Source organism: Pipistrellus kuhlii, unplaced genomic scaffold (assembly GCF_014108245.1).
Source record: "Pipistrellus kuhlii isolate mPipKuh1 unplaced genomic scaffold, mPipKuh1.p scaffold_m20_p_3, whole genome shotgun sequence".
In the NCBI taxonomy this organism is placed as follows: domain Eukaryota; kingdom Metazoa; phylum Chordata; class Mammalia; order Chiroptera; family Vespertilionidae; genus Pipistrellus; species Pipistrellus kuhlii.
In genome coordinates, this window is record NW_023425529.1 from 328,714 (window position 1) to 347,837 (window position 19,124).

The 19,124-nt window shown below is 41.3% G+C and overlaps 1 protein-coding gene across 5 annotated transcripts in view; it reads right to left on the reverse strand.

Annotated features, from left to right (window-relative positions):
• The window catches only part of EP300 (E1A binding protein p300), a 68,467-nt gene that overhangs the window by 37,128 nt on the left and 12,215 nt on the right, over positions 1-19,124 (reverse strand). For 4 of the 5 annotated variants that reach the window (XM_045587450.1, XM_036454640.2, XM_036454638.2 and 1 more), the window contains exons 2-8: positions 16,295-16,914; positions 8,661-8,837; positions 7,040-7,301; positions 5,695-5,808; positions 4,221-4,466; positions 1,539-1,632; positions 871-1,008 (exon numbers count right to left, since the gene is read on the reverse strand). In XM_045587450.1, the coding sequence (XP_045443406.1) occupies positions 871-1,008; positions 1,539-1,632; positions 4,221-4,466; positions 5,695-5,808; positions 7,040-7,301; positions 8,661-8,837; positions 16,295-16,914 (1,651 nt within the window). The remainder of the gene's footprint in view (positions 1-870; positions 1,009-1,538; positions 1,633-4,220; positions 4,467-5,694; positions 5,809-7,039; positions 7,302-8,660; positions 8,838-16,294; positions 16,915-19,124) is intronic. The other variant, XM_045587451.1, reaches the window with a different exon arrangement.

The following is a 19,124-nucleotide window of genomic DNA, read 5'->3' on the forward strand; positions in this document are numbered from 1 at the left end:
AAGACTGTTTTCTCCAAAAATAAAAGTGCTGGTTCTGTAGGGAGCGGTCTAGGCTCTGTCTGTTTGATCCTGGGTGCATTACACTTTCCCACTCTACCTGCCTTTCCCCTCTTTATTCTGACAAGCACTCTTTATTTTATTTATTTATTTAAAATATATTTTATTGATTTTACACAGAGAGGAATTGAGAAGGACAGAGAGTTAGAAACGTCGATGAGAGAGTGTCATCGATCAACTGCCTCTTGCACACCCCCTACTGGGGATGTGCCAGCAACCCAGTTATCGATACATGCCCTTGACCGGAATCGAACCTGGGACCTCTCAGTCTGCAGGCCGATGCTCTATCCACTGAGCCAAACCGGTCTTGGCCTGACAAGCACTTTTTAAATAAGACAGTGTTTGTGAGGCAGAATGCCTGAAATATATAAACTTTCCAACAAACAGGGCGAACTAGTCCACAAGTTATTGATATATATACTATTGGAGGATCAGAAAAATATTCTACCAGATTTAAGTTGTAATAAACATAATAAAAGCTCAGGGACAACAAAAAATGGTTGCCACATTCTAATGAGCGAGACCTAGGCTTCCTTTTGAAATTATGAATTTTGTATAAACAGTAACAATAACATGAATAATTTTTAACTAATATATTTATCACTCTAGGCAGAATAGTTAAAGCTGAGATACTCCTAACAAAACTTGAGAAGCAGAAACTAAGAAGCAGGAAAGCCACGGAGCAGAAGTGTATGAGCAGCAGCAGCCAGGCTAGCGAGAACTCAGTAATACTCCGCTGCGGTGAGGGGCCTGGCGGATCGGAAGCATGCTGACATGGTGGCTCTTTATAGCTACGACATGCAGACATCTTACAGTTTGTGAACAAGATGATTTCGAAGATCCTGAGTGATATCTTCATGCCACTGTTTCCGAATTCCAGTGCTGGACGGCTGAGCTGCTGTTGGCATAGGACCCAGGGAGGCCACACTGGCATTCTCACTCATCATAGGGCTTCACAGAGGAGAGAGAGTGTAAGTGAAGGTGACAGGAGCAAGACCTCATTTAAGCAGAGTGGAAGGTGACGGCTGCAATGGGTCTGACACACTGTGGGTTCTATTTACTACGTAAAGAAGTTGGGTGGGGAGACAGTGTGAGTGTGTGTGTACTTCTGGGAGGGAAAGTGTTACCCCACAACATTCCATTCTGTGAAGGGGAGGAAGACACCGAACTCTTGTAAGACTAAGCTGGCATTTTGACAGATTATCCCAGGGAATTCGTTGGGCAATGGACTAATTCTTAACAATGAGATAGAGCAAATTCACTTTTTAAGTAGCTGCAGACTTGCAACTTCCTTAATCAAGTATATAGGAAGTTGTAGATTTCCCCAAATAATTAATACAATTTCAAATATGTTATAGAAAGCATAAAAGTATGGTCTCAAAACACCATATTTGCCTTTATACATCCAGAATTATCTTCGAATCTAAGAAATTCTAGCATGTTTAGAACACAATACAGACCACATCCAAAAGAAAACTTACTTTTGAGAATTTATGGCTGAATGCAACATCGAGTCAGAAAGAAGATTTGATGTTTGAACACCTACACCTCCATTTACTCCCATAGGACTAGCATCTAGGTTAAAAAAAAACACACAAAAACAAGTATGTTTTAAATACTAGTAACAACAACAACAACAAAACATCAAAAAAGAAGGAAAAGTTATAAAAGTGTTGAAGAAATTATCACAAGAAATTTTTATCCTGACCATGACCTCCTGGTTCAAAGGTCGACAGTCAACCACTGAGCCATACTGGCTGGGCACTAAAAAAATCTTTACAGAATAAGTGGAATTCAATAGCAACTGGAAGATTGAGAATGTGATTGTGGAAGGTTTACAGGAAAATCTCTAATTTGGGGCCCCAGAGGGGGTTCCTTCTTCGCCTCCCTGCTACAGAATCTTGATAACCTGCCATATAATAGAGATCCTGTAGCTTTGTCTGTTTAATCACTTACCCGCCCATCCAGACTAGAAATGTTACGAAGTAAAGAACATGTCCCTTTGGTATGTTTTTCAGCACAAAGCACATCTGAATGAATGTTGCTTATTCAATTATCCAAATGCTCTCGCCAAGCATAGGTACCTAAAACTTTTATTTTTTAATTAAAAAATATATATATTTTATTGATTTTTTACAGAAAGGAAGGGAGAGATAAAGAGTTAGAAACATCGACGAGAGAGTCATCGATCAGCTGCCTCTTGCACACCCCCCACTGGGGATGTGCCCTCAACCAAGGTACATGCCCCTGACCGGAATCGAACCCTGGACCCTTCAGTCCGCAGGCCGACGCTCTATCCACTGAGCCAAACCGGTTTTGGCGGTACCTAAAACTTTTAGCTCTGAGAATATTCCGTCCAGCATTACAGCCAGTTCTGCCACAGAGACACATTTGTAATATCAAGTTGTGACGGTGAATAGTTTCCCCATCAGTATAAATGTTTCCTTAGGTGTTTCATCCTCCCCAGTACTACACGACTCAGATAAAGATGCTATGATACAACCTGGATGGAATTGGAGAACATCATGCTGAGTGAAATAAACCAATCAATGAAAGAGAAACACCACATGACCTCACTCATTTGTGGATAATAAAGAGCATTATAAACTGATGAACCAAAAGATAGATATAGAGACAGTATATCAACAAGTAGACTGTCAAATTACAGCGGGGAGGGGAGGAAGATCTGAGGGAGATAATAGATCAACCGAAGGACTTTTATACATGCATGTAAGTACAACCAATGGACACAAAACTCTGGGGAGGGAGGGGATGTGTGATAGGGAGGGAGGGGGGCAAAAAAAAAATCAATAAAATATATATTAAAAAAAAAAGATGCTATGATACAGACCCATAAACATAAATACTTTCTCTAAAAATCCAACAACTTGAAAGCATAAAATAGAGATCACATCTACTAAATAAATGATACAAACTTTCATTTATTTATTTTTAAAAATATATTTTATTGATTTCAGAAAGTAATAGAAAAGGAGAGAGAAACATCAATGATGAGAAAGAATCATTGATTGGCTGCCTCCTGCATGCCCCTACTAGGTATGGACCCCACAATCCGGGCATGTGCCCTTGACTGGAATCGAACCCAGGACCCTTCAGGCCGCAGGCCGACATTGTATTCACTGAACCAAATCAGCTAGGGCGAGATACAAAACTTTTAGAAGAGGGTGCAAAACTCGGGAAGTTTTCGATGGTAATAGTTCCAGAATTTCCATAAAGTAGCTGGAAAATAGCTAACACCAAATGGAGTAATTAAAATATAAACTGTACATTACATGATATTAGTGAACAAACGCTGGTCCAAATTAAAATTAATTTAGAAGAAAATGTAGTCAAAAAAGAGAAGCCACCAAAATACTACTTTGTTCTTTAAATCTGCAATGACTATTAAGAACCCAGAATACATATTATTTTAAAAATGTTTTGGAGAGAGAGGAAGTGAGAGAGAGAGAGTTTATATCTATCGGCTGCTCCTGCACACCCCACACTGGGGATGGAGCCCACAACCTGGGCCTGTGCCCTGACCAGGAACTGAACCATAATTTTCTGGTTCATAGGTCGACGCTCAACCATTGAGCCACGCTGGTTGGACAATAAAATATATCATATATATATATAAATAAAGTAAAACAACAACAAAAGACAAAGAAACAAACAAAATCCTGAAAATCCAAATAGCCATCTGTTAGAGATTATTTTATACAATGAAGCACTATACAACCACTAAAAAGGATATAAAGAAATTGTCTTATAGAATAACACATGGAATTCTAGTCTAGAAATTAAAGTTATACATGCATAAAAGGATTTAGAAGGATATAAACCAGTAGAAGCTGCCTCTGATGTATGGATTACAAGGCACCTATAATCTTAACCCTTTGCACTCCGCTGTCCCCTCTCAGGGGGGACATTGCAGTTTATTAGTGATTACGGGGAATTGAGTTAATTCAATGCGTTTCCGCCGTTAGCGTCGAGTTGCTGGTAGCCAATGTCCAGAATGGTTCGGAGTGCAAAGGGTTAAAAAAAATTTACTTCAAAAATTAAACGTGACCAAAAAATTGAGGGGAGGAAAGGTACATACAAAGTAAATAACCTAAAGAGTTAATCCTTCATGTATTAGAGAGTGTTTATAGACACAAACTTACTCATGCTGCTCATGGGCCGCATGCTCTGGGGAGACTGTCCCGACTGCTGGTTCTGCTGGCTCTTGGCTTGCGCCTGGGGCTGGGTCGGCATTTGATTGACTTGGTAGGGGAGTCCGAGGGCGGCATAGGCCCTTTCTATGGAGCTGGGGTCAATCTGACTGACAGAGCTCAGGCCGGGCGTAGCCTGCTGACCCACACCTAGGGAGCTAGTATTTCCAAGTCCAACTGGTGCGCCAGTCAGAATTGCTATAGAAAGAAAAAGAATTACAATGTTAAAGATGGCTTAAAAAGAAAAAAAAAAGGATTAACATGTTTAAATGAATTTTTAAAACCATAAAACTATTGTTTTGTGAAACATCTCAGTACATGCATCGTTCCCCCCATTATTTCCCTGGAAAAAATGTCTAGATTCAGCACTGATTGGCCAAAGGGGATCATTGGCATGAAAAGGCTTTGATCCAAAATACCCCAAACCCTTCCTGCGGCTGTATTAATGTCCCAGCAACAGTGCAGGAAGCCTCGGACCATACCGACACCGACACCAGGGAGCATACTTCCGCCGAAGGGATGGGAGAGATGGTACTTCATTTCTTACTTTACAGGGAACTTTCCGATACTTCCTCCCACCAGTGAGCTGTCCGTTTCCTAGTCTAAATCTTCTACTGGGCTACTTATGATTTCTTCATTAATTTATGAAGCTTAATTCTTTTCCACATGCTCTATCTGCATCTCCGAATTTGTCTTTCAGTCCTAAACGCTTAATGTTTTGTTTCCAAAGTGGAGATGTGGTACCTGCACTTCTATCTTTCTACTCTTGACTTGCCTTTTCTCTATGAAAAGCATATTGTTGCTTCAGGTTTCTAAAAATATAATTTCCATTTTTTTCACTCTTTTAAAATAATTTCAAATTATATAAATATTTAGAACACAGATATAGAGGAATGATTTGCCCAATGTTAAAGCATTAATCTTTTACGTTTTCATGAATTTAAAAATGGAGCATAAATTCACCCATCATTTTTGTTTCAACGTTTTTATTGATTTTTAGAGAGGAACAAACATCATCGATCACCTGACTCCTGCATGCCCCCTGATCGGTGATCGAAGGGGTGACCTCTTGGTTCCTGAGCCGATGCTCAACTACTGAGCCTCACCGCACTGGCCAGGCCACCCGTCATTTTTTAATAAAAAATGACTAACTTTCTGGATCTTATTTTAGGTAATAAACAATTCAAGTCTAACTTCATTAATAAAAAGTTAATGAAAAGTAAAAACAACAGGAACTTCGCATAATCAAATACTCTAAATCCCACCAAACTGTATGAAGAGAGTCTAGGAATACTTTTGGTATAAAAGATTTAATTGCTTTCTATCTCTCCCCCCTCCCCTCTTCTCTAAAATTATATATATATGATTTAATTATATATATATAATTATATATGATATATGATATATATATGATTTAATTGCTTACACTGCTGATTTCTCTTATCCCCTGCATTTTTCAGGGGGAGACACACAGGACAGTCATGCCTCGTACAGTTCTTCCAGTGGGAGATGATTTGTCGAGAAGATGCACAGTGGGCCACTAAAAAAAAGAAAAATAACTTTTTTTAAAGTGCAGGTTACATCTTTACATTAGTGTCAGCTAACTTACTGACTACTTAACAAGTGTCACAGATGTTATTAACTGATCTCATCTTTATAACAGTCCTACAGGGTAGCTATTAGTACTCATATTTCATAGTTGAGAAAGCAGGCAAAAAGTGAGTAATGTGCACAAAGTCAGAGAGTACCCAGAATGGGATTCAATCTCAAGCAGTTGGCTCCAGAGCCCATTAAAAACAAAAACAAAAAACACACTTTTTGAAAAATTGATTTTTAGAGAGAAAGGAAAGGGGAGGGAGAAGTATTGGTGAGTTGCATCCATTGTACAGTCCGACAGGGGAAGTAACCCATAACCGAGGTATTGTGCCCTGACCATGAATCGAACCCGCAACCTTTTGGTGTAGGGCAGTAACTCGACAAGGGCTAGGCCCCATATTTTTCACCATCAAGCTGTGCAGTGTACTTTATTCTATAAAAGTACATTTCTTATGATTCCACAAATACATAAGTTGTATTATATCAGTTAGCAAACCCTCAATATTTCAGGTGTGCTATGCTGGGCAAATCAAAGTCAGTAATTATCAACACAAAAAAGAAGTCCTTAAACTTTCTTCTACCACATCCTTAGATACTCATAAATGACACTGGATTTTAGAAAATCCTACTACAGTTTGTGGTCGGCAAACTCATTAGTCAACAGAGCCAAATATCAACAGTACGATTGAAATTTCTTTTGAGAGCCAAATTTTTTATTTTTTTATTTTTAAAAAATATATTTTATTGATTTTTTACAGAGAGGAAGAGAGAGGGATAGAAACATCAATGAGAGAGAATCATCCATCAGCTGCCTCTTGCATACCCCTACTGGGGATGTGCCCGCAACCAAGGTACATGCCCTTGACCAGAATCGAACCCGGGACCTTTCAGTCCATAGGCTGACGCTCTATCCACTGAGCCAAACCAGTCTCGGCGAGAGCCAAATTTTTTAAACTAAAACTTCTTCTATCGCCACTTCTTCAAAATAGACTCGCCCAGGCTGTGGTATTTTGTGGAAGAGCCACACTTAAGAGCCAAAGAGCAGCATGTGGCTCTGGAGCTCAGTTTGCCGACCACGGTCCTACTAGAGAGGAAGACATCAGTAAAGGAGCCTCAAAGCAGATGGCCATATTCTCTCGTCTTTGATGTAAATACTAATACCTTTGAGAACTCACCTTGGCAGGACTTGCCCGACTGGCAGTGCGTCATGTGGTTGAGGACGTTCTTCATGGTGCGGCAGTGGGGGAGGTTGCACTGCCTCACCTCCCCGTTCGCCTGCTCCCGGCGCTGGCACTTGTGAGCGTGCAGAAGGAGCACGAGCTGCTGCTGGATGAGCTTGCGCTTCTCTGGGTCAGCCGTGTGGGCTCCCGAGCCCATCCCTGGGGCCACTGGCGTCACCAGGCCTGGCTGCTGGACCTGAGGGGCCTGCTGCTGGCCCTACGGGAGGACACCATAAAGATCCACTTAGTGCTCGGTGCGACAATGTACTCTCTCCAGTAAACACAAACCTGGGTATTTTCAGATAAAACCTTTAAGGACAGTCTACTATAAGCCAGACTCCATTTTTTGATACAGGAGATTCCAAAACAAATGGTCCTCCATTGAGACGTTCAACTTAATAAGAAAACAAAATACTTACTGTATTACCAAATGATACAATCAAAGAATAGATGACGTGGAGGGAAAGAAAGAGGAGGACACGGCACACTCCAGGGGGACAGGGAAAAGCAAGGACCTGACAGTGAAGAGCACGTCCCAGTAAGGTTCTGGAGAACAAGGGGGCTTCTCGGGAAGCAGACCTTTCAGGTGGCTGAAAACTAGCTTTTACATATTCCGGAAGCAACTTGTGGGTTTTCTTTTTCTCCTCAATAAAAGGCAAACATTTCTGGGGACAGAAACACCACTTTTTTTTTTTTTTAAAGAGTAGGTGGTTTATTTTTTATTTTAATTAATTAATTAATTTTATACAGAGAGGAAGGGAGAGAGATAGAGAGTTAGAAACATCGATGAGAGAGTCATCGATCAGCTGCCTCTTGCACACCCCCTACTGGGGATATGCCCGCAACCAAGGTACATGCCCTTGACCGGAATCGAACCCGGGACCCTTCAGTCCCCAAGCCAACGCTCTATCCATTGAGCCAAACCGGTCCCGGCAGAAACACCACATTTAAGTCATCCCTTTATCTTCACTGCCTCACTTCCTAGAGTATCAAATACAGGCGCCACTCAACTATATGACGCAAAGCAAAAAACTAAAAAAATCTGAGAAAAAGTATTCCCGTAGGACAAGTGACACACTTGTGGACAACTTGACACATTTATAACTCAAAATAGTTTTACTTCAGAAAAAGAGCAGCGTTAAAAGTGTTAGAAAATTTTCTCATAAAAAAAAAACAAGTTTAAAACAATGCATAACTTTAAGAGGGATGTTCCTTTAGTGTAGCAGTATTGGATTCAAATCAGCAGACACGTTCACTAGGGGATGGAATCCTTTGCCAGATCCTTCCCAGGGAGGATGGTTCCGCTTCCTATCCTACAGAATGCTCACAAGCGGAAGTTTATAGCAGACCTCCAAAACTTTCACTTTAGCAACCCTTCTCCCTCCTATTGGACCTGCACCCTTCCTGTTCACACATGACCAAACACCATGTGAACCGGAAGGAGGGTACAAGTCTCCTCAATCACAGGGGTCATCGATTGTAGTGTGTACACTAGAAGGGATAGAAGTTTAACATAATTCTTTTGTTAAAAATGCCAATTTGAAGACAAATTTGTAAATAGATTATTACTACCCACCATGTTGGGCATTCCTCCACCAGGAACTGCTTTTTTGTCCATTGCAAATGGAGATAAGCTATTTGGCAGTACAGGCTTTGTCTGAATTTGGAGACCAAGGCCACCGGTTCCAATCTGTTGTCCAGAACTCTGAGTATACGGTGAACCATAAGGATTAGGGTTGTTCATCATTCCCATCTAAGAACAAGAAACAGAAAAAAATTAAATCTTATTCCCCATCCTATGTAATAAAAGCCCACCGACCGAACGACCTGTTGACCAGTTGCTATGATGTGCACTGACACCAGGGGCAGACACTCAATGCAGGAGCTGCCCCCTGGTGGTCAGTGTGCTACCACAGTGGGAGCACTGCTCGACTGACTGGGATGAGAGGCCCGCAGGGTGAGCAGTGGAGCCACCGCCGCTCTGGGCTGCAGCGAACCCTGCAGGCTGGTGGGTGGTGCCATGGGATCGAGGCCTACTACACTGCCTCTCAGTGCTACTGTCCCTGGATCCGGCCCCAACTGGGTCCCTTGGAGAGGTGAGTGCTCTGGCTCCACGCAAGATGCTAGAGCAGGGAGCAGCCACCCATAGGATGGGCCCACAGCCGCTTGGCTGACCGGGATGAGCAGTGCTCCCACAGCATCCCCACAGGCCATGCCCCCCACCAGTTTATGAACCCCGTGCACTGAGCCTCTAGTATGAATAGAACATTAATAGACCCTTTCATTTTCACTTCCTAAATTACAAAGAAAAATTCAATGGACAACCTCTGCATATATGAACACATTGTAGAAGTATGCTCATGAAAATAACAATTAAGATTTAGGGTTCTAAGGTACAGTAAATTTATAGGGTTATCTTCTGTAAATATCTGAGATAAATGAGCTTTAGAAAAACTCATATTTTTAGTTAGCTATATCTGCTAAGCAAGGTTTATCATTCATCTCCAAGTTTTGTGTTTTTATAAAATATATTTTTATTTATTTCAGAGAGGAAGGGAGAGGGAGAGATAGAAACATCGATGAGAGAGAATCAATGACTGGCTGCCTCCTGCATGCCCCCCACTGGGGATCAAACCTGCAACCTGGGCATATGCCCTGACCAGGAACCGAACTGGTGACCTCTTGCTTCCTGGGTCAACGCTCAACTGCTGAGCTACACTCGGCTGGGCATTCATCTCCACTTTTAATGCATTAAATGCACTTTTATTTAATGTATAAACTATAGGCTTAATGAATTAACCTCAGTAACTTGCCTAACTCCAAATATATTAAGAGTTTAATATGTCAGGCCAAGACCGGTTTGGCTCAATGGATAGAGCGTTGGCTTGGGGACTGAAGGATCCCAGGTTCGATTCCGGTCAAAGGCATGTGCCTTGGTTGCGGGCATATCCCCAGTAGGGGGTGTGCAAGAGGCAGCTGATCGATGACTCTCTCATCGATGTTTCTATCTCTCTTCCTTCCTCTCTATAAAAATCAATAAAATATATTTTTTTAAAAAGTTTAATATGTCAAAGCATCTGAATGTTTATTCCAGCCATTCTGTTTATATAACAGGTAGAAAACTGATAGATTGAGGGATACATCCTTTTTTATTTAGGAACACAAGGGCACAGTGATTTAAACTTTTTGAATCCAAATCCTTTATACAGAGCATGTAAATTTCAGAGTCCACACTAAATTTCAGAGTCCACACCATTTCTTGCTCTTTTAAACCTAGCTTCTTTATTCATTAAATTACTTACTTGGTACTTAAAAAGTAATTTGATTTTCTTTGCAACCATTATGTACTTTAAAAAATAGCATAGCCGGCCGGGACTGGTTTGGCTCAATGGATAGAGCGTCGGCTTGGGGACTGAAAGGTCCCGGGTTCGATTCCGGTCAAGGGCATGTATCTTGGTTGCGGGCATATCCCTGGTAGGGGGTGTGCAAGAGGCAGCTGATCGATGACTCTCTCTCATCGATGTTTCTAACTCTCTCTCTCCCTTCCTCTCTGTACAAAATCAATAAAATATATTAAAAAAAAGAAAAGAAAAGAAAAAAAGAAATATGTTTAAAAAAAAAAAAAATAGCATAGCCGAAATGGGTTTGGCTCAGTGGTAGAGCGTCGGCCTGTGGACTGAAAGGTCCCGGGTTCGATTCTGGTCCAGAGCACGTGCACTGGTTGCGGGCACATCCCCAATAGGGGGTGTGCAAGAGGCAGCTAGTTGATGTTTCTCTCTCATCGACGTTTTTAGCTCTCTTTCTCTCCCCCTTCCTCTCTGTAAAATATCAAAATATATTTTTAAAAAATAGGATAATGTCTTTATTCAAATACTACATCCCAGCAGAATCTGGCCCTTCATATTTGTACACATAGTCACTAACTTGCCTACCTATACTAACCGAGTTTTATTTTTATTTTTTTTAAATGTATATATATATATATATATATATATATATGTGTGTGTGTGTGTGTGTGTGTGTGTGTGTGTGTATACACACATATATATATTATTGATTTTACATAGAGAGGAATTGAGAGGGAGAGAGAGTTAGAAACATCGATGAGAGAGAAACATCAACCAGCTGTCTCTTGCACACCCCCCACTGGGGATGTGCCCGCAACCAAGGTACATGCCCTTAACCAGAATCGAACCTGGGACCTTTCGGTCCGCAGGCCAACACTCTATCCACTGAGCCAAACCGGTTTCAGCTATATGTGTTTTTTTAATCATCCAAGGATTTTCCCCCCATTGATTTTGAAACAGAGTGGAGAGGAGAGAGGCAAAGACGCAAAGACGCAAAGACACACACACACACACACACACACACACACACACAGAGGCCTGGTGCACAACTTTGTACACAAGCGGGTCCCTCGGCCTAGCCTGTGGGATCAGGCCAAAATGGGCTCTGACATCCCCTGAGGGGTCCTGGATTGCGAGGGCTCTTACTGGTGCACGATTGGGGCCAGAGAGGAATGCGGGAGTTGGCCAGCTGGGGAGGGATCTTGGGAAGGATCCAGGGTATGTCTGGTCCATCTCACTCAGTCCCGATTGGTCAGGCACCAGCAGCAATCTAACCTACTGGTTGGAGAATCTGCTCCCTGGTGGTCAGTGCACATCGTAGCAACTGGTTGACCGGCTGACTGTCTGCCCCCTGGTGATCAGTGCATATCATAACAAGCGGTTGAGCAGCCTTAGTATATCATTAGCATATTACACTTTGGTTGGTTGAATGGATGACTGGACACTTAGCACATTAAGCTTTTATTTTATATATATATATATATATATATATATATATATATATATATATATATATTTTATATATATACATATGTGTATATATATATATAGAGAGAGAGAGGGGGGGGGGAAGGAGAGAGGGAGGGAGAGAGAGGTGGGGAGAAAGAAAGGGGGGAGGGAGAGGGGGGGGAGAGAAGGAGAGAGAGAGGTATAGATATCAATGTGAGAAAAGCACATCAAATGGTTGCATTCCACGGCCAGGTCTCCAACCTGCAACCAAGGTATGTGCCCTTGACTGGGAATCGAACTCGAGATCCTTCAGACCTTGGGCCAGTGCTTTAACCACTGAGCAACTGGTCAAGGCTAAAATAAGGAAATTTTTAATAATAAAGTTCTTATATTTGGATCCCCCCTTCCTGTGAAAATAAAGCTTCACTAAGGACAGGGAATTTTGACTGCTTTATTCATTGTATACACCCAGTTTTTCAAACAATGGCAATGCAAGAAATCTGTGATTTTGCCCTGGCCAGCGTGGCTCAATTAGTTAAACGTTAACCCGTGCACCAAAAGTCCAGGAATTTAATTCACGGTCAGGGCCATGCCCAGGTTTTGAGCTTAATCGCTGGTAGGGAGTGTGTAGGAGGCAGCTGATCAATGTTTCCATTTCTCTCTCTCTCTCTTCCTCCCTCTCCAAATATCAATTTTAAAAATCTTTAAAAAAAAGAAAAAGAAATCTGTGACTCAGATTATAAATAAAACAAGGCCCAACTCCCAGCTGAGGCATTCTCCCCACGACCCTTACCCTTACTTTATTTTCATAGCACTTACCGGAACACTATACATTTACATCTTATGTGGACACTACAAAGTAAGTTCCATGAAATAAGTTTCCACTGCTCTATCTTCAGCACCAAAACTGGGACTCGATAAATATCTGATCAATCAGTGAAGATTTACTGTCTGCCATCCCTCTTCTCCCCAATGGAATATAAATATCAGTAAGCAGGGACTCTTCACAACTACGTTCCTAGGACCTAGAAGAGGTACCTAATAAATATTTTACCTCGTTTCTGGTTTTCACTCCAAATATTCTAGGTAAACTACAGCAACACAGCAACATAAAAGTGCCAGCAAGAAAGAATCTACAGCATAGGTAGGGATGCCAAACAGAATCCCTTCCCAAGTTTAAGGTCAATATTCTTTTAAAATATATATATATATATATATATATATATATATATATATATATATATATATATATTTATTGATTTCAGACAGGAAGGGAGAGCGAGATAGAAACATCAATGATGAGAATCATTGATCGGCTGCCTCCTGCACACCCTCTACTAGGGATCGAACCCACAACCCGGGCATGGTCCTAGGCCGGAATCGAACTTGGGACCCTTCAGTCTGCCAGTCGACAGACACTCTATCCACTGAGCCAAACCAACGAGGGCAGGTCAGGATTCTTTACTGGCTGTAAAAAGCTGTAAGGGCTTTTCAGACAGCTATATCTGACCCTAGGTCCCATATTCCTGATTCACACCTATGTCTTAATTTAATCCTAGGGCTCTCACCATCGTGATTCTCAGGAGCACAGAAATCCTAATGCCTGCTAAAAATTATTCCTCTTACAGAAAAAAACCTGCTCTGGACTCCTTGTGAGAATCTTACCCACCTCCAATAATACCTTTCAAGCGAAGCCATCTCTTTCATTCAACAAATATTTACTAACCATATCCCAGGCAGTGGCAACTATAGTGTGATACCATTTTAAGAAAAAGGAATAATATATACAGGAAAAATATGGCAGAATAAGCATCAAGAATGTGTTTAAAATGTCTTAATTACATAGAGAGAGCTCATTTTAAGTTTTGTTTTTTTTTTAAACACCTGGAATATTAGCTAAGGTTTCATACTAAAGGAATACACCTTAATTTCCATCAAGCAATAAGGAAAAATAACATTTAAAAAGAGCTTATAATAGAGATCCAAGATGGCTGCGCCCAGGTGAACACCTAGCCGCAGCCGCACACAACAATTTCAATAAAATACAACTAAAATATAAAACGGACATTGCCCAGAACTACAGGAAGGTTGACTGACTGGAAATTCTACAGCGAGAAGCAAGGAGAAAACCAGAAGGAGGTGCGGAGGAGCTGGAAAAGCCAAGGTACGGAGACGCGGAGACGCGGCGCGCAGAGAGGACAGAGCCGGAGAGGAGGGAGGCCGAGTGCCTGGCGGGCGTTCCCTAGCGGAAAGGAGATAAAACTCCGACTGTGCTGGGCCCCCGACTGCTCTGATCCCCAGTTTTAAGCCAGACCCCGGGGACTCAGGCTCAGCCACAGGGAGCCGGGCTGTAAGGCAGAACCCCGGGGAGCAGTGAAAGGAGGTCCCGGCGGCGGCGCGCACACTGCGCACAGAGAAAGGACGGTCGGCTGTGCCACGGGATTGCCCTGATGGGAAGGAGACGGGCTCCAGACTGCTCTGAACGCCACCTCCAACTCCACTTCCAACTGAACTGAACCCCAGTTCCGGGCTCATTGGGGGAGAGCATAGACTGTTTGGCAGCAGGCGAAAATCGAGGGCACCTTTCTCTCAGAGGCGCCGGCAGCAGCGAGCACTGAAGGACCCGCGTAGGGCGGGGCTGACAGAAGCCAAGGCTGTAGGCTCCACCCTGAAATCCCGCCCCATCTGTAACTGCGAAATGCGACAACAAAATAAATCACAAACGAAAGAAATGGAGGACAAAAAGCGTCTGGATATAGAGTTCAAATCTACGCTTACAAGGTTTTTCAAGAATTTCCTAGAAAAGATGGATAAGGCCTATGAGGATATGAAAAGAGATCAACTAGAATTAATAAGGAGTCAACAAGAAATGATAAGGGATCAACAAGAAATAAAGAATACATTGTCTGAAATAAAAAATATTTTACAGAGTCCTAAAAACAGAAGGGAAGATCGCAAGAATCAAGTCAAAGATTTGGAACATAAAGAGCCAGAAGACACTCCTCCACAGAAGCTAGAAGGCAAGAGAATCCAGAAAATTGAAGATAATGTAAGAAGCCTCTGGGACAACTTCAAGCGAACCAACATCAGAATTATGGGGGTCCCAGAAGATGAGAGAGAGCAAGATATCGAAAACATACTGAAAGAAATAGTGATAGAAAACTTCCCCCATCTGGTGAAAGAATTAGACTTACAAGTCCAGGAAGCACACAGAACTCCAAACAAAAGGAATCCAAAGAGGACCACACCGAGACACATCATTATTAAAATTCCAAGAGCAAAAGACAAAGAGAGAATATTAAAAGAAGCAAGAGCAAAGAAGGTAGTAACCTATAAAGGAGCACCTATACGATTGTCAGCTGACTTCTCAACAGAAACCATGCAGGCCAGAAGGGAATGGCAAGAAATATTCAAGTGATGAATAGCGAGAACCTACAGCCAAAAATAATCTACCCAGCAAAGCTATCACTCAGAATCGAAGGCCAGATAAAGAGCTTCACTAATAAAAAAAAGCTAATGAAGTTCATCACTGCCAAACCAGAATTATATGAATTGCTGAAGGGGGTTCTTTCAGAAGAGAAGGTAAACAAAGATAAAAATTATGAACAACAAATACGTAACTATCAACAAGTGAATCTAAAAACCAAGGAAATTAAAAAAAAATCTGATGAACAATATTAACTGTTGTATATAATAGAATCAGAGGTATGGAAGGGGAGTGAACTGACGATTCTTGGGGAAAAGGGGAGAGGGGGGCGTGGGAAGAGACTGAACATAAACTGTGCACCTATGGATGAGGACAATGGGGAGAGGGGAAAGGGCAGAGGGTGGGGTGGGAACCTGGTGGAGGAGAGCAATGGTGGGGGGGGGGGGGGGGAAAGGAACATTTGTAATAATATGAACAATAAAAACTTATAAAAAAAAAATAAAAAAAAAATAAAAAAAAAAATAAAAAAAAAAATAAAAAATAAAAATAAAAAGAGCTTATAATAAAGAAACATCTCTTAAAAACCAGGGACAAAACAGTGTAAACAAACGAAGTCTACCTGAAGACAGTATAATGGCAGTTATCTCAGACTGCACTTTTATAAGGAGGATATGAAGACTAAAGTGGGTTTAGAAATAGTATGAAAATATCCTCATACTTGTGCCAGAGAGAATAGGAATTAGCTGGCAAAAATTTGGAACAAACTGTGAAGGTATACCAATTAGCTGTGTAAAATGTTTTACTTAACAGAAGAGCTCCATAAAATTTGTAACTATACTTAGGATTTATAGAGCCTTAGCAAAAAAATACGTGGAAAATGCTACACAATGTAAGAAGATTAAATACGAACAATAAAAATAAGTGACCTGACCTTACCCCTCCCTCCAACCCTGGAACACCAAAAACACACGGGCAGCGCGCACTTACCTTCAGAGGCTGGGGGCCTCTCAGGCCCGCCTGTCCTCCCATCTGGGGGGAGCCTTGCTGCAGGGGCTCAGTTATTAAGTTGCCAGCGTTCCCCATGCCTGGGTTTGGGTACTGCATGTTAGGTCGTCCCCTGCCGGCTCCAATTGAACCGTTCATGACTTGATTGGGCATCATCCCCTGTCCATTGCCTGCAGTCAACATTCCAGGGTTCACGCCAGCATTCATCCCTGTGTTCATTCCCATGGCAGGCTGATTTACCGGACTGCTCATCAGACCTGCTGCAGATGGGGGGGTGGGACCCTGACTTGGTCCACTCGTGCCCATCCCCATGTTGGGGATTGGGCTCTTGACCATGCTGTTTATCAAACCTAATCCAGGACTGTTCTGTTGGGCCTGGCTGGCCATGCCTTGGCCTGGGCCACCAACCCCCATGTTGAGGTTAGGGGAACTACCAGACCGTAGCAATTCCGACAGTTGTTTATGTTTAGAGGCTGCATCTTGTACCATGCCAAGACTTGTCTGAAGCTGACTAATATCACCACCATTGGTCAGTCCCAATTCTGTAGAATTGATTAATTCATCTGGTAAGTCATGCTCCAAGTCAAATAGAGAGCCAAAATCTGAAAGCAAGAGAAAAGGTAAAGTTAGACAAAATCAAAATTAAAAACTGCTTTATATTTTGTTATTGATAAACATTACATTTCTACACCGCACTCTATGGAATACTATGTATTTGTATTGAGGTTTTTCATGTTATACTAAAAAGCCTTTTTTGATATTTGCATATTTAAAAATAGGAGAATGTCTGATCATACCAAAGTTAAACACTTAATGAACTGTATTTAAATAAGGCCAAAGAAGAAGGACTAAAATCTCAGTACAATACTTGCTAAAAGTTTGTATTTAGGTATTTGAGTTTTTTTTTCTTTCTCTCTCTCTACTGCTGAGTTTTCTTCCCTTTTAATTCTCCAGGTAGTTTTCATATTAAATAGGCATTACTGGGTATTTAATAATTAAATATACCTGACTCTACAACTGACTATCCCATTAAAAATAGTTCATTGCTTGAAGACAAGAAGATTCCACTGTAAGTGATCTATTTGGTCCAACCAATCTTGCTTTTAAGCACAACTAACTCCTTTGCATGCCCTTCCAGTTCTTACAGCATTCTATCCCAGCACTGAAACTGTTAAGTGTCCCGTCTCTCTCTCCCCTCCCCATCCACTCCTGACCCATCCTGTACCTCTTTGGAAAGCACAAATCTATCACCTTGCCTAATGCCTAACACAGGTAAGCATTTTGGTCATATTTTAATTGAACCAAATGGTCCCAGGATCTCAGGACATGATTAGAACCCAGACTTTTACAGAATTTCTCTCCTTCTGAAAAAAATCGTATGTGCCCACACATTATAATAAAAGGAGTCTTGCCCGGCTGGTGTAGCTCAATGGGTGAGCATCGAGCCAGGAACCAGTTGGATTCCAGTCAGGGCACATGCTTGGGTTGCAGCTCACTCCTCTGTGGGAGTGTGCAGGAGGCAGCCAATCAGTGAAGATGTTTCTCTCTCATGGATGTGTTTCTATCTCTCTATCCTTCTCCCCTGCTCTCTCTTAAAAAAAAAAGTCAATATAATACATTTTTAAAAAAAGAATAAAAGGTATCTTATGAATAGTTTTGGAATGTAAGTCTTAAAACATATCTGATATCATTACTCAAAGAAGACTTTAATATACTGATATATTTCCTTAATCATTTTTACTTACATAACTCACAAAACTGGAATCATACATACTTTATGAGCAATTTTGCATCCTACTTTTCCCCAGAAGTATACAAAGAAATGTATTTTTACAGTTGCACAGTTAGGAAAAATTAAAAATCTCTGCCCATTTAGAAATTAAAAAAAATGCACATATACCTAAGTGACAAATTAAAGAGGAAATCGGAAAAGAAACCGAATATAGCAGGAAGATAATCAAAGATAAAAAGCAGCTTGGCCGGTGTGGCTCAGTTGGTTGAGCAAGGTACCCTGTGCCAAAAGGTCGGGAATTTGATCCCCAGTAGAGGGCATGAAGGAGGCAGCCAATCCATGTTTCTCACCCATCTCTTCCTCTCACTTAAAAAAATTAAAAAAAAACAAACATATATTTTAAAAAATAGATTTTTATTATTTTAGAGAGGAAGGGAGAGGGAGAGAGAAATAGAAACATCAATGAGAGAGAATCATTGACTGGCTCGATCCCACTGGGGATCAAGCCCACAACCCAGTAATGTATCCTTGACCAGAATCGAACCTGCGACCCTTCAGTCCACAGGCCGGCGCTCTATCCACTAAGCCAAACCGGCTAGGGCAACGTATTTTTTTTAAAAGATAAAAAAGCATTTAATTATCAACTTGAGAAAGACAGAGATGCAACTGAGAAGGTATCAACAAACCAAAATTTGGTTATTTGAAGGAGTAATAAACTTCTGGGAAAATTAAGAAGAAAAAAATAAAATGAGAAAGCAACAATACTAATCAACTTCATACAAAAAAATTTGAAGAGACATAAATGAATTCCTGATAAAACACTCACCAAACCTTATCAAAAATAAATTATAAAGAATAAATGTCCCAGTTTCTCCAACAAATCAATGCAAAAAGAGAATGAGAACAGATATCAAATGAGAGTCAACAACTAGATATACCTTGTTTAAGTTCTGATTCAAACCAGTTGTAAAAAGACGGGGGCGGGGGGAAAGGCAGACAAAAATACTGGTAACTTGAAGTAATAAGCATATGGAAGTTCTCTGTCCTACTGAATTGAAATTTCCCATTTAAAAAGTTTAA